This window comes from Rhineura floridana, chromosome 7 (assembly GCF_030035675.1).
Source record: "Rhineura floridana isolate rRhiFlo1 chromosome 7, rRhiFlo1.hap2, whole genome shotgun sequence".
In the NCBI taxonomy this organism is placed as follows: domain Eukaryota; kingdom Metazoa; phylum Chordata; class Lepidosauria; order Squamata; family Rhineuridae; genus Rhineura; species Rhineura floridana.
The window spans coordinates 51,384,315-51,398,659 of record NC_084486.1 but is presented as its reverse complement, the minus strand read 5'-3'; the positions used below and the strand labels follow the sequence as shown (position 1 = coordinate 51,398,659).

The 14,345-nt window shown below is 41.0% G+C and overlaps 1 protein-coding gene across 20 annotated transcripts in view; it reads left to right on the top strand.

Annotated features, from left to right (window-relative positions):
- ADGRA1 (adhesion G protein-coupled receptor A1) overlaps positions 1 to 14,345 on the top strand; it is a 588,775-nt gene that overhangs the window by 485,798 nt on the left and 88,632 nt on the right. For 18 of the 20 annotated variants that reach the window (XM_061635602.1, XM_061635607.1, XM_061635603.1 and 15 more), the window contains 2 exons: positions 1,695 to 1,822; positions 8,303 to 8,426. In XM_061635602.1, the coding sequence (XP_061491586.1) occupies positions 1,695 to 1,822; positions 8,303 to 8,426 (252 nt within the window). Of the gene's footprint in view, positions 1 to 1,694; positions 1,823 to 8,302; positions 8,427 to 11,043; positions 11,302 to 14,345 lie in introns of those variants that run through there. The other 2 variants (XM_061635613.1, XM_061635612.1) reach the window with 2 other exon arrangements.

Genomic DNA, 14,345 nt, shown 5'->3' with positions numbered 1-14,345 from the left:
CGAAACGGTCTTAAAAGTAAAGCCAGAGTTTTATTGAAGCACTTGCAAGTGGAGAAACGAACAAAGCCGAGTCTGCCCTTCCCTGGACGCAGCCAGGTTTTTATACCGTCGGCCCCATATACATCATGCATACATTAATTCATTGTCCAGCCTACCTCCTTATTCCAGATCTTTTTCCATATAAGGTCTGGTTGGCCCTTTGCCACATTCCTTAGGCAGGCGTTGTCTCCTCACTCAGCACCATTGAGGATACTTGTGAAACCGGTTTTGCCAGCCAGGTTAGTTTACACAGACAGCAAGATAGCCAGGCCAGCTTATGTAAACAGCAAAGTACGTGCCTATGGAATGTTTACTAAGACACCGGTATTGTCTTTATTTTCCTTAAGCCAAGCAAATTCTACAAAAGCCAAATAAGCATTATTTCTTGTTCATTATTTTCTACAATATGGCCTTAACCTGGAGAACAGTACAAACCTCACTTAGCTTCTGCAAATGAAGCGCCTCTGAGCATTCCATCCTCAAAGCTCTATAACAGCAGTTGTAAGTTAGCAGCTGATGAAGGTGGAAGCCGAAACATTTTGCTAGTAAAATTAAAAATCTGTTTTGTTACAAGTATGTATATATATGGTTTGTTTTTGAAATCTATTTTTTACCTGGCTTGAAGGGTATCTATTCTCACAAGGCAGTTAACAGCATCAAACATCATGATCATATAGCAAAACAAAATGCTAGAATTCCAAGTTATTAAAATAACATTAAAAGATAGTAGCAGTTCTTAAACATATTTACTATACAGCATGATAAAGTTGCCTTCATACCGACTAGAGTTTTTTTTAAAGTAATGCTGTCCTTAAAAAGGAATGAAACATTTCCCTGGGAATAGTGTTCTAAAGATGGGCAACAACCCCCAAAAAGCTCAGTCCAAAGTACTCAATAACCTGACAGCAGAGGAGCAGAGAGCAGAGCCTCAGATACTGACCTTAAAATTCAGGCAGCTTCATATTGTTATGGGTTTGGGGTTGAAATAGATGATTTCTATGAGCCTCTGATTTGGAACCCTGCACCTGGAGATGAGAAATCTGCACTGCTGGCCAGATCCCCCTTTGTTAGTTTAATAGAGTGGCCAAGTGTCCAGGTGAGTTAATGGGCCTGTCAAGTGCCCATTAACTAGCAAATGAGCCAGGGAGACCCTATTGTTATTGAAACTCTTCAGGAGAGCCACCCCTCTTCCTGAGGCCAAGGAGAGGCTTATGTTTTGAGTTGAGTCTGAGGAAAGGCTGGGTGCTGGAGGCAGGCAGAGAAGCTGTAGAATGCCTCCTGTAAGCCTGATGGAAAAAGAAAGATCTGTTGAACTGCTGATGATTTGAATTCCTCCATCTTAAGCTCAGGTTGGAATGTGTGCAAATAAATAAACCATATTTCATAAAGACACCACAGTCTCCGCTGACCTTCTTTCCAAGGAAACCAAACCCTGGGTAAGCGCAGGGACCCCTGGAGATCTCTCACCGCTCAGAGATTGGGGTGGCACGGAACAATATAGAATGAGGTTGCTGACTGAGAACAACCACCATTAATAAACAACTTCTGAATAAGTTCAATGTAGCTCTGCTCTGGCTAGAGGCAAGTAAAGCACTGAGACTGGAGTCATATATACTTTTAGAATATTAATCTGTTTTGTTTTCTTTGCTTGGCAGGATCTGAAGACAGTGTTGACCCTCCCCCAGTACCCTGGGGAGTTCCTGCACCCTGTGGTCTATGCATGTACTGCTGTCATGCTGTTATGCCTGTTTGCTTCAATTATCACCTATATTGTGCATCACAGGTAAGTAGGGATATGCCAGTTGTTAGCATTAACTTGAGCCAGCCCTTATTTCCTAAGACTTTTCTTCTGGGGTTTTTTTAAAGTGCTTTAAACTATACTTTCCCCACCCCATCCAGTTTTTGGATGTGTGGGCCTCCAGGAGGAGATCTGGCATGCATAATTTGGTAATTGTAATAATCTCAGCAGTCTTCCTTCCACACACCACACGCAGACTGAGCCATGGGGAAAACTTGTGGGCTGTGGTGTTAAAAGGAAGCAGAGGATTTGGCCAAATTGTTCCCTGCCACCACCTCAGTGGCATTTAGCTGGTTTGATCCCTTGCAACAGTGTAGTCTGGCTGCAGATGCCATTCGGCTTCATTCAAAATAAAATAAAGATGGAAGAGCTTCCCCTAGCTCACATCGTATTGGCTCATCAATGAGATATCTCTCCCCCCACCCCAACATCGGAAATAATTTTGCTTATTTCTCAAGCCATCTGACATTTTGAAAATAATTGCACCCCTCCCTCCCTCCCCTCCTGAATCCCAAAGGACCTTTCCCTTAAAAAAACTTAATGGCTGGCAGCGAGACTAGCAGGGACACTCAGGGAAAGGAAACAATGGAGGTCTGCTGCCCCCCCCCATGCTGAGGCACCAGGACAAACAATGGGAGATCTCAAGTTCCTGTAAGATGTTAACAGGCTCCAAGAAAAGTTCCTTGTTACGAGGCACATGTAGACACACAGCATGGTAGTACAATCCCAAGTAAAACCTTCAGTGGCTGTTGTAATCACTAAAGGAGACATAGTACACTTTAACATGTGGCAGTACAAGTCAGTTGATATTAACAGCATTGAGTGTGCCTACTTTTAACCCATAAAATATGATATGGATCTACATCTCCCCACCCCCTCCATACGCCATGGAAACAATCTTGGTGGCCTTCACTAGGACTGTTCTCCCGCATGTGTTCCAGCACAGCATGCAGAATGAGAAAAAAAGCCATATAGCCACATCAAGTGTTATGTGAAAGAAGTGGGCACTTGCTAACTTTTTTTTAAAAAAATGTACCTTTTTTCTACTGTAACTGATGGAGTAGCCCATATATTCTTTAATATTGTTCATATCAGGATGCTTGTGTTGTCATTCATCTTATCTATGTAAGGTGGACAGCATCCTCCCGTACTCTAGTGCAAGGTTGAGGAACCTGTGGTCCTCTGGACATTGTTGGATTACAGTTTACATCAGCCCCCATCAAGCTTGGTCAGTGGTCAGAGATGATGGAAGTTGTAGTCCACCCACATCTGGAGGGCCACAGGTTCCCCATTCCTGTGCTTGGGATCAAGAAATATTCTTTAGGATAGGGCTATCCAGACAGGAGCAGGCTTATTTCAATGGATGGGTTACTGGATGCTAGAGATAACCCACCCTGATACTTTCATTGGATGAAAACATTTGATTTCATTTACTTTTTCCCATGGTGTGGATCATTTACTTTTCTTGTAGTGCACATGAGGACAGTATTATGGTGCAGCCCCTTCTGTGTCTTACTGTATAGAGGACTCCAGGGATTCTCACAATATACAAACTCTGCACACACACCCAGGCCTCTAGTGGTGGTGGGGGGGAATGGTGGTGCCACTGCCCCCAGAGCTGTGCTTCCCCCTCCTAAATTTTGAGGAAATTGTCTTTTTCATTCATGACATGACAGAAAATGACAGCCTCCATTTAAAGAATGGCAGCTTGTTTTAAGAACAGGAGCAATTTAAGAATAGGGCCCCCTGAAAGATTCAGTGAATAAGGCAGGGCGAGTGCACAACAAAAGCATCATCTGGAAGAGCCCCCAAAAGCTTGCTCACTCAAGACTTTCCCTGAGTGAGGGTGAATTTTTCATGATCGCAATCACCCTATAATTTCTTAAATGATCCTGTAAAAAAAACAGCCTGTGTAGGAACATGCCCTTTGAAGAGTTAAATATTAGAACTTTATATTATGGGCTAGAGTTAGACTCCACCCCTTGGACTTTTCTTTGCTCCACCTTTCATTTTCATTTTCAGTTGTGTTTCTACCCAGCCTGCAATAAAGAAGCATGTTTGTTTACCTGCAATAAGAAGTAAGAGTTTGTTTATTCTGCAGTTATCATAATGAGTAGATCAGGACTGGGTGCTTATTGCTAAAGTGTGAAATAAAGAGATAACTTAAAGTGATCTGGAAAAAATGGCTACCTTTTACCCTTTTAAAGCACTCACTATGCTCACAATCATACTGGCTATTTTTTTTTCTTGATTACTTAATGTTTAAGGATGAACACAGTTCTAGAGGAATAGAAATATTGCTGTGTACACTAGGGATGGGTGAGAATTTGCACTTATTCAAATTTTGTGATGTTTACAAAAAATCATATTAAATTGTTTTTAAATTTTTTTAAATTGTGTTTTTAAATTGTTTATTTTGTTTTAAAATTTGTATATTTGTTTTTAGTGTTTTTTAAACTGTAAACTGCCCAGAGAGCTTCAGCTATGGGTTGTATATAAATGTAATAAATAAATAAATAAATAAATTTATTATTTGATTTATATCCTGCCCTTCCTCCCAGCAGGAGCCCAGGGCGGCAAACAAAAGCACTAAAAACACTTTGAAACATCATAAAAACAGACCTTAAAATACATTAAAACAAAACAACTTTAAAAACATTTTTTTAAAAAGCTTTAAAAGCATCTTAAATAAAAAGGGTTAAAAACATATTGCTTAGGGGGGAAAAGGTTTTAAAAAAACATATTAAAAAGCAATTCCAACACAGACGCAGGTATTAGGGGAAAATGTGCATAAAAATTAATATGAGTGAAAATAACATGCAAAATGCATTATATGATGAGAAATGGCTTGCAAAAATGTGTACATCAGTCAAAACTGTCTACAAAAGTGTGTTTATTAGGAGAAATTTGCACTAAAATGTTGGAGAATTTTCATGAGAGTTTTTTAATTAAAAAATTGCAAATTGCTGCAGAAATGTGGAAAACTGAACCTAAGATTGGAAAAATGAGAAACTGAGAGAACCAAAATTAACATAGTTACCCATTCCTAGTGTATGTGACGCCCTTCCCTGGCTCTCCCTGTCAGGTTCCTACCTGCTTGTGGTTACTGCCTGTCACTAGGCACCACCAGGGACTCCACCAGTCCGGACTGTCCTTTTTTATGGTTTCTCTCCCCGCTCTAGCACAGATCTCAACAAATCCCCCTGCTAGGTAGCACCACCAGTCACGTCCTATAACCAGTATTCCCAGAGACTCTGCCTGAGTCTCTCTATCAGGTTACCTCTGTGACTGAGTGCTTAAGCTGTCCCACTCCCTTTGTATCAATGCAGATAATTCTGGTTTGCTCTGAATACTTGTGGTGTTATATTTTCCCCTTCACCGCTGCCACCATTTGTTTCCCTTCAGCCTTGGTATTTACCTTACCCTCCCTTCTGGTCTGTGAAACCCCAGCCAAGGATCAGGCCTTTGGTAAACCAAATATATTTATTAAATAACAGAGATAACAAGATTTCTTTATAAAGGCACTTAAGCATATGGTTTCATCTATTCCTGAGGTACTGGTCTTAGTATTAATCTGAACTCCACACTCTCCTCACATCCACCAACTCTCCACCCAATCTCCTCTCAAAAACCCACCAAAACAACCCACTCACGATCACCGTCCACCCCGATTCAACTGTCATCCTTCCATTTATACTCTCAGCCATTCTAAACACTCAGCCAATCATCCAGCATTCTACTGCCCATTCACTCCCCCCTCCTCTTTCATTCCACTTACCATGTATCTCCTATACAAACAGCACTTACCATATTTACACTAATACAGGATCATCACATTCCCCCCCCCTTAAAATAACGGCAGAGTATTATTCCTGTTCCAGGATTCATACGCCGCGTTAACAAATAAAACAAGTCTCTCTGGGGAAAATGTCTTTCTTTGTTCCTCCGTCTGGTCACGTCACTGCAGTCCCAGCCACCTGCCTTGACAGTCCATCGGCCAATACATTGTCCTTGCCTTTTATGAACTGGAAGTCCACTTAATAGTCTTGTAGGGCCCAGGACCACTTCTGCAGCATAGTATTATGTAGCTTGACACAGTGACATATGTAATCACCACAGACCAATTAAACAAAAGCATGTTTAAACAAAACTACAGTTAGTTAGCTGATAGACTGGACACCTAGATTGTAACTCAAGCCTAATTTTTTTATTTTCCCATACATGCAGCTCACCATGAGGCCTTTTCAGGGTTTCTAGATAGAAAAATCAACCCTGCAACCAGTAAAAAAAATCCAGTTGCTTTCCACAATTAATTTTCAGTTGCTTAGTTCGTCCTTTATATAGCAGCCAGTTAAAAAAATCCCCTTGATTGTCCAATAGGAAAGAAAATGGAAAGGCCAGGAGCAGGAAGGAGGGACTCTTAAGGAAGAGTTAACACACCCTATAGTATTTGTTTTCCCTCTGCCCTTCCCTAAATTTGTAGTATGGATAAGTTTGTTTTCAGGTGGAATCTAAAACTGAGATACCTAATGCAGCATCAAAGCCAAGCTCAGGAGCTCACTATCTTTACCAAAGTAGTTCAGTTCATGAAGAATCAGAACATAGGGACAGACCAGGTGAAAGGGGACTGTAGATATAGGCAAGGTCAAGCTTCTGAGTCTGGTAGTCCTGGGGATCTCTCAAAAAAGGATGAGACAATTCAACAGATTAAAGTTCATTCATGTAAGTTAACAGACTCTCTGGATGGAGAAGTAGTGATGGGGAAACTCACTACCTTTCCCTTCCCCTGGCTTGGCCCTCACATCCTTTGTGATTTCCTGGTGCTATACACCTCTCCCGCACTAATGTCCACCTAGAAATGTGGCTGCCCCACCTAACAAGGAAGGATAGCTACAGGGCTGCCCACACCCCACTCATCATCATCAATACAGGCATTTTGCTACTTATCTATAGGTGTCATTTTATGTGATTGATTGTACGTAAGTGGCTTAGAGATGCTGTTTAATTGTACTATCATAGCATAAATCAGAAAATAACGGATGTATTGTTCGTTTGGTTTTGTCTATACCGGATTAATTAGGAGTTTCATACTCTTTTCACATACAGAAGTATGCAATATGTACTGTAAGTCTCAATATGTCTGTTTATCAAACTCTAATGCTGTAGAATAAGGCCCAGTACTTATGCTACCCTCATGGTCTATGAGCTACAGTAGCACCTCTCCTTCCTATGTTGCTGGGGCTTGTCAGCAACCTGTGAATGAGTTTTGCCGCTGGTCCCTTAAGATTATAAAAAGAGCTCTGGTAGATCAGACCAAAAGCCCATCTAGTCCAGCATCCTCTTCCCATAGTGCCCAACCAGATGCCTATGGGAAGCTGGCAAGCAGGACATGAGCACAAAAGCACTCTTCCTGCTTGTGTTCTCCAGCAAGTTGTATTCAAAAGCATACTGCCTCTGATACTGTAGAAGCCGTACACAGTGTCATGGCTAGTAGCCATTGGTCTCATTATCCTCCATGAATTTCTCAAATCCCCCTTTAAAGCCATTAAAGATGGACTCCATAGTTTTAACTGTGTGCTGTGTAAAGAAGTACTTTTGTCTGTCCTGAATCTTCCCACATTTCAGAATTACTGGATGACTCTGGGTGCTAGTATTATATGAGAGGGACTCACATTCTATTGGAGTAAACATGAGTACTAGGCTTAAAATGATTTAAAGGTATCCTTTAATTCATATTCATTCTTAGTCCAAAGAATGCTGTAGAGATTCACTTCCAGATCCAACTCTGAAGATGAGCTGGCACTAGAGCCAGCTTTGAGTAACAGTGAGGGAGCTTAAAAACCCCACTGCCCAGAGCTCCTTGGAGGAAGAGTGGGACAAAAAGGCAACAAACAAACAAATATTGTTGTTAACTAAGTATAAAACCACAGTTGTTGTTCTGTAGGTAGTATATCATAGTATAGTTATGCGAACAACCTCTTAAAAATTGCTTCTGGCTCTGTTTACACATTCAAATGTCTAATTGAATGCTAAAATAAGAAAACAAAAGAGATAGAGAGAGGCAGCCAACCTGCCCCTATAGCCCCTGGTTAAATAAATGATTTTATTTGCATCTGAGTCATCTCAGGATAACTGATCACTAGGTAGGTAGCAGCATAGCTATTAACAAAGGGCAATGGTGTTCAGATTTCAGTGCAGTAACACAGTTGTCAGAGAAGGTAACCCAAGAAAGAAGCTGAGTCTCAAATGCTCTGTAATTCTGTAGTGCTTCATTCATGAAAGCAAGGCTTATTGATGCAAAATAACTATTCCAGCTCAACAGATCCTGAATCAACCATAAACACTTTTGATCCCCTAAAGGCATCCTGGGTGTGAATCCATGGCTGTACATTTAATGTATTGTTAGAATTTATGCAATGCTTTTCAGAACAGCTATATGACTTTGTTTTTGTTAACTTCAAACAGCACAATTCGAATCAGCAGAAAAGGCTGGCACATGCTTCTCAACTTCTGTTTCCATACCGCTCTCACTTTTGCTGTTTTTGCTGGCGGAATAAACCGTGTAAAATACCCTATTATCTGTCAAGCGGTGAGTGCATGCATTATAATTAGCATTTATTTTATAATGGAAAGAAAACTGAATTGCACATATTAATGACCTTTGTGTTCTTCATTTGGATGGATGGATGCACTGATCCTCAACTGCTGTTTGTTTGGAAAATGTAAAGATTGGTCTTGGGCCACAATGCAGTCAGGCGATCTGATCTGTTTTTCTAGGCATGGGAAAACTCTTGAAAAGCTCGATCTTACTCGATAATGTTTACCTGGAAGTAAATCATACTGATTTCAGAGGGACTTAACAATACTGTATGAATATGAGATTGTATCCCAAGTCTATTAACTTCTTTCTCAATTGTTTTAATTTTTTTTACATCTGCAACACAAGTGAATCTCCTCCCTTTCATTTTAGAAATATATTCACAGTTGTTTGTAATTCTCCTTGAGATCAGGTATTGAGAGTGCCTTTGTTGAGTATTTCTATGCCTTTTAAACTTTTTTTTAAACTGTCATCAGCACTCAATATGTGTTATTATTAAGTACATTTGAGGGCATCTTGTTTTAAAAATAGACTGTGCCTTGAATTAAAACAGTGGAGGAGATGGAGCTTTGCTGCTGGGTTTCAGAGAGATTTGAAATGAGACTAGGTTTTTATACAATGTTTTTATGCATTTCATGCCTGCCTATACTCTCCAAGCAATCATATAGTGATTTAGGGTGCAAAGCGCCTCCCAAGTCTCCATGGATAGTGAAAGATCTTCCAGGTGCTGCTGACCTGAGGAAGACTTGGCATATTTTTTGAGATGTTTGTAGTTTTATGATTGTATTTTATTGTATGTTCAGTATGTGACTTGTAAACCACTTTGGGAAGATATTTTTTTCTTGAAAAGCAGTATACAAATATATTAAATAAACCAACCAAATAAATAATCAACACACTTGCTAGGGAGTAAGCCTCCAATGAAGACAGTAGGGCTTCCTTCCAAGTAAGCATGCATAGGATTGCACTGCAAGACACTTGTCAGTAAAATTCACAATAGCAATTTATGTAAGGTCTGTATCATCAGCTCCATAGTGCAGATGGTTTTGAAGGGCCTGAGGCAAGAGTGTGTGGTTTGTCAGGCTAGTGAGTTCAGGGCAGAATTGAGATTTAACTTGGGGGATGAGTGTGAGAGCATCCTGTGTTGCAGCTCAGTCTCTTAACCTGCAATCCTAACCCCACTTACTTGGAAGGAAGTCCCATTGAATTCATCACTCTACGCTCGTTGCTTCCCTTTTTTCCTCCAGCTTCTGACAGGCAGAGTGTGGTGGTAAAGAAATGTGTTGTGCAAAAATTGCAGGTCTGAGGTGGGGCTGAGCCAGCCTAGCTGCCGTCATGGCATGGCATTGGGCCCAAATTCTGTGCCAACTCCAGGCTGGCACAGCAGGCTGCCTGCCTCCCCATCTTTTGTCCCAGATGTGGCAGGGCTGCAGAGCCAGTGGGTCCAAAAAGGCCTGCTGGGCCGGGGTGGGGGGGAGAGAGTTAGGATCGATCCCTAATTTGCTCAGTGCAAATGTATGGAATTCTCTCTAGTTTAGATACCTGTTTTGAATTTGTCATCAACCTGTAAAGCTCAGTCTATCAGTGTCTACTAGTCATTATGGCTATATGGAACCTCCAGGTTCCGAGGCAGTGTATCCCTCTGAATACCAGTTGCTAACAAGCAGCACCAGGATAGAGATATTACCACCAAACTCTGGTTGTGGGATTTCTGCAAGCATCTGGTTATCAACTATAGGAAGCAGTAAGCTGAAGTGGATAGACCTTAGTCTTATCTGGCAGGGCTATTTTTATGTGCTTACATAGACAATAATTCTGTTGAGGCTATGGCAGGACTGTGTGAGGTCTTTATGTTGGCAAGTAAAAAGTTCCTAAGAGTATTTTTCCATGGCAGAGTTACAAGGCCAAGTAGCTCACAAGGCTGGAGTGGACGTGCACTCCTCAAGGACACGTTGCCAGGACAACCAGCTGTCTTATCAGTATATAGCTGGAAACTCAAACTGGCAGGGTGTGGGGGTCGAGGAGTTTGTACAGAGAGAGAGCTTGTGATATATTGTCAGTAAAGTGACTCTTAAAACTTATTGCTTGTCCGGCTCATTGCTTCAACTGGCATCTAGCCTGTCACTATATTGTTCTGCATCCTGGGCATCTGCTTGCGCCAGATACAACATCCAACACTTTAATTTGTAATATGGAGGTCCATATTGTTTGAACTTTGGATCATGGTATCACTAACATTATCAGAGGTGCGATAAGAGACTTTCGAGATCTGAGTAATTTGAAAACAATTCCATGGTTCGGGCTACATATCAACTGTGTCTTGTGTTTATCAAACACTGGCAACAAAGATGCAACTTGAGTTGGTCCTGAAAGTAATCTTTTATCAATAAAGCCATGTCTAGGGTGTCAAGAAAAACTTAGTTCAAAATGGCTTTGTGGCAAGGAATTGTGGGGTTTCATTGTGTAGTGTGGGATCTTAACTGGTTAACATTTGGCCTCTGCATCAGAGCCATGAGTCGGCAGTTTTATTTTCCAGCTGAGGATAATCAGGGAGGCCCAACCAAACACCCTCTTATCAGTAGAGCCTGGCTCCATCAAGGTCGTAAAGTCTGGGAAGCTTCAAGGAGGACGTGCCATTTGGCCAGTAAGTGATGGGAGCTTACCTCATGAAGAAGCCCCTGACTGGGTAATTGGTTCTGGCCTGTTGCTGGGGATTTTGCCATAAGTATGGGCAAAACGTTTTAGTTTTTATTCCTCTGTGTTTATCATGCCTAATGGTGTGCCTGGGAGGTTCCACTTGCCATCTACTATCCTGACCATTTTTCTGTCTCTGAGGAGAGGGGGCTATGCAACTGAATACCTCTGTGTAAGTATCAGACTAGGTTTGATAGCTTTCTTGTTTTCTGTTGTGACTGAATTCTCTGTATTTTACCTTGCCCTTTTGGGGTGTGGATATTAAGGAACCATTTTGCTGCTGTTAACTGTGCACCTATACTTTCTTTAAGCTTAAAGCTACTTCTGTTTACCAGTGTGTGTTCATTCTGGGAGAAGTTTGGCTCTGAATATGGTACCTCAGCCACTGACCACAAACTACTGTGTATTTTGAGAATTTGCCTAAGGCTCTAGAGCGAGGAGTGCCAGTTTGGCTCTTGACTCTTGGAATCCCTGGCAAGGTTGTTCTGGGCTCTGGGTTTCCCCTGACTCAGAGTGGCTAACCAGTTAAGGGGTGGTGGCATTCTACCTATCCTGCAGGGTGTGGTTGGATTACTTTGTCCTGTCAGGGGGATGGTTTGTTTATTAATTTGATATCCTGCCCTTCCTCCCAGCAGGAGCCCAGAGCGGCAATAGTTGCCAGGATCAATTGCCCTGGGTGGGGAATTGGCTCCTGGAATGATGCAGAGTGCCAAGGCATTGGCACCCGGGCATCACATAGGGTGGTTGACATTACCATGTAGTAATGTGATTATTTATCTGGAATCTTCTCCAGCAAACTTTCTCACTATGAATATATTTCAATAAAAATACTAAATCATGCAATATCCTAGTGTTACATATGGTTTCAGGATTATCCCATGTAATTTCTGCACTGTGTATCCTTTTGTTAAACAGGCAGTTGTCTGTCTTCAGGTCAGACTATTGATAATGAAAGTGCAGGTGAACTCTGATTCAATATTTATGATGCATGCGTCTATATAATCTAACAATACTAATTCAAAAAGTTTGGTATCTCTTCATTTATTAACTGAGATGAGAACATTTTTTTAGCTTATGAAAATATTTAGGAATATCTCCTGTAATAAATCTTCCCTTACGTTATTGGACTCTTTTTCCCTTTAAAAATCAATTTCCAAATTATTCTCTTGGCCTGTGACAAAATTAGCTTTGATTTACTTTTATTTTATTTTATTTTTGCTATTCATTCACTTTAGTTACTTAGCAGCACCTCTCTTTCAGTGGGTTAGAAAGTAACAGTTTGTATATATATGATCTAAACCAGAAGTCATGAACCTCAGGCCCAGGGGCCAAATGTGGTCTTCCAGGCATCTCTATCTGGCCCTCAAGATTCTCCCCAAGACACCCGTGTTTTTGCCTGGCTGGAATGTGATAGTTCTCAATTCTGATAATGCCTCTTGCTTGCCTGGATGGAGAACAGAGAGGGGTATGTAAGTGCATGTGGAAACTAGTATACTGTACAAAGATACATTTTACATTTATTGCTCCACCCACCTTTGCCTCTGGATGTTGTTGAAGATTGTTGAAAAGGGAATGTGACTTTCCGACTGAAAAAGATTCCCCACCCCTGATCTAAATTTTACCATGGAATATATAGTGTGTTATAGAAAAGTATGTGTGCTCATATGTATCTCTGTACAGCAGGGATAGCAAACATTGTGCCCATTGTGCAGATATTGCTGGACTGCAGCTCCTGTCCTCCCTGCTCATTGACCATGCTGGCTGGGGCTGATGGGATCTATAGACCAAAAACATCTGGAGGATCACAGGTTTTCCATGCTTGCTTTACAGCAAGTTACAAAAGTCTTTATAGTGGTCAGTAATTAACAGTCCAGGTCTTAACTATGGTTCAAAGAGGGCTAACAGCTGGTCCACTGAACCAAGAAAACCCTGCCCAAGAGACATTGTCCAAACAGTCCCTGCTTCTTTACACCTTATGACTAGTTCTCTGCATACATCTGGAATATTCAATAGAAGAGTAAGTGGAAAATTGGAAACTACCATCCAATTGCTTGGTGGGAAACCATCTATGTAGTTTAATCCTTCAGTTTCTTATTCATTAAATAAATCTCTCAGCTAGGAGGCTGTGATACCATCTACTCAAAGATCAAAGAGAAGGCATTTACCTGCAACCTAAATTAGATTGAGAACAGTGATAGTTCCCGTCAATCACCACCAGGGTATTTTGTGGGGCAAGGGTGGGGGGAATCTATTTTGGAGGTGGAGCATCATCATAGTGGCTTGGTCTGCTGGCCTCTCAACAATTCTATGCAGCCTGAAAAAGAGATGAAGGTTATGAAGTACAGCCTTTCACTTCTGTGAGATAACAGAAAGTTGTCAGTCTTGACATTAACATATAAACCATAAATGACTTTAGGTTCAAATACTTGCCCAGCTCTTCTCCAGGTACATGTCATTTCAAGCCTTACAACCTGTTGTGAAGGCCCTACTGGTGATCATATCAAGAGGCAAAGCCTGTTCTCAGGTGTTACAGTGCAGAGTCTTCATAGTGGTCACACCCCACCTGTAGGAATATCCTCCCCCACAAGATTTGGTTGACATCCTCAGGGCTGAGCTTTTGACAGGACACATTTCTTCACTCAGATCTTTGGGACTGCTTCATGTGGTTCAAGGTCAAATTAGGTTTTTTTGATGTTTAAGTGATTTTATTCTATGTATTGGTTTAGGGATCCTGGGATCGTGACTGATGAAGGACAGCTAATAAATGAAATAAATAAATGATAGATAATCTGCTATATTAGCCCATGATGAGCAATATTCAACAGTCATTGTCATCTGGCTTCCCACCTATAGACATGCAAATTGTCATTGTAGGCTTAGCCATTGGCATTTGCTTGTTGTGACCTTAAACTGAGATATTTGTGGAAGTCTTCTGTCTTTGTAAGATAGTTAAATATTACAGGCTTTTCTACTAATGTAGAAAATGCAAAGTTTGAGATTGGCACAACATTGAATTTTATTATTTGAAATACTTCTTTTCATTATTTTGAGATAAGTATCTATTAATACCTAGACTGGTGCCTGTTAATTTGGGGCAAAACTAATTTCCATTCTCTTTATCTGTAGTTTTGCAAGGAGAGACAGTAGAGTGGTTTTTTAGGGCACTTGTAACTAGGCAATCACAAGGGCACAAATGACTATCTGTTGCAATCAGCA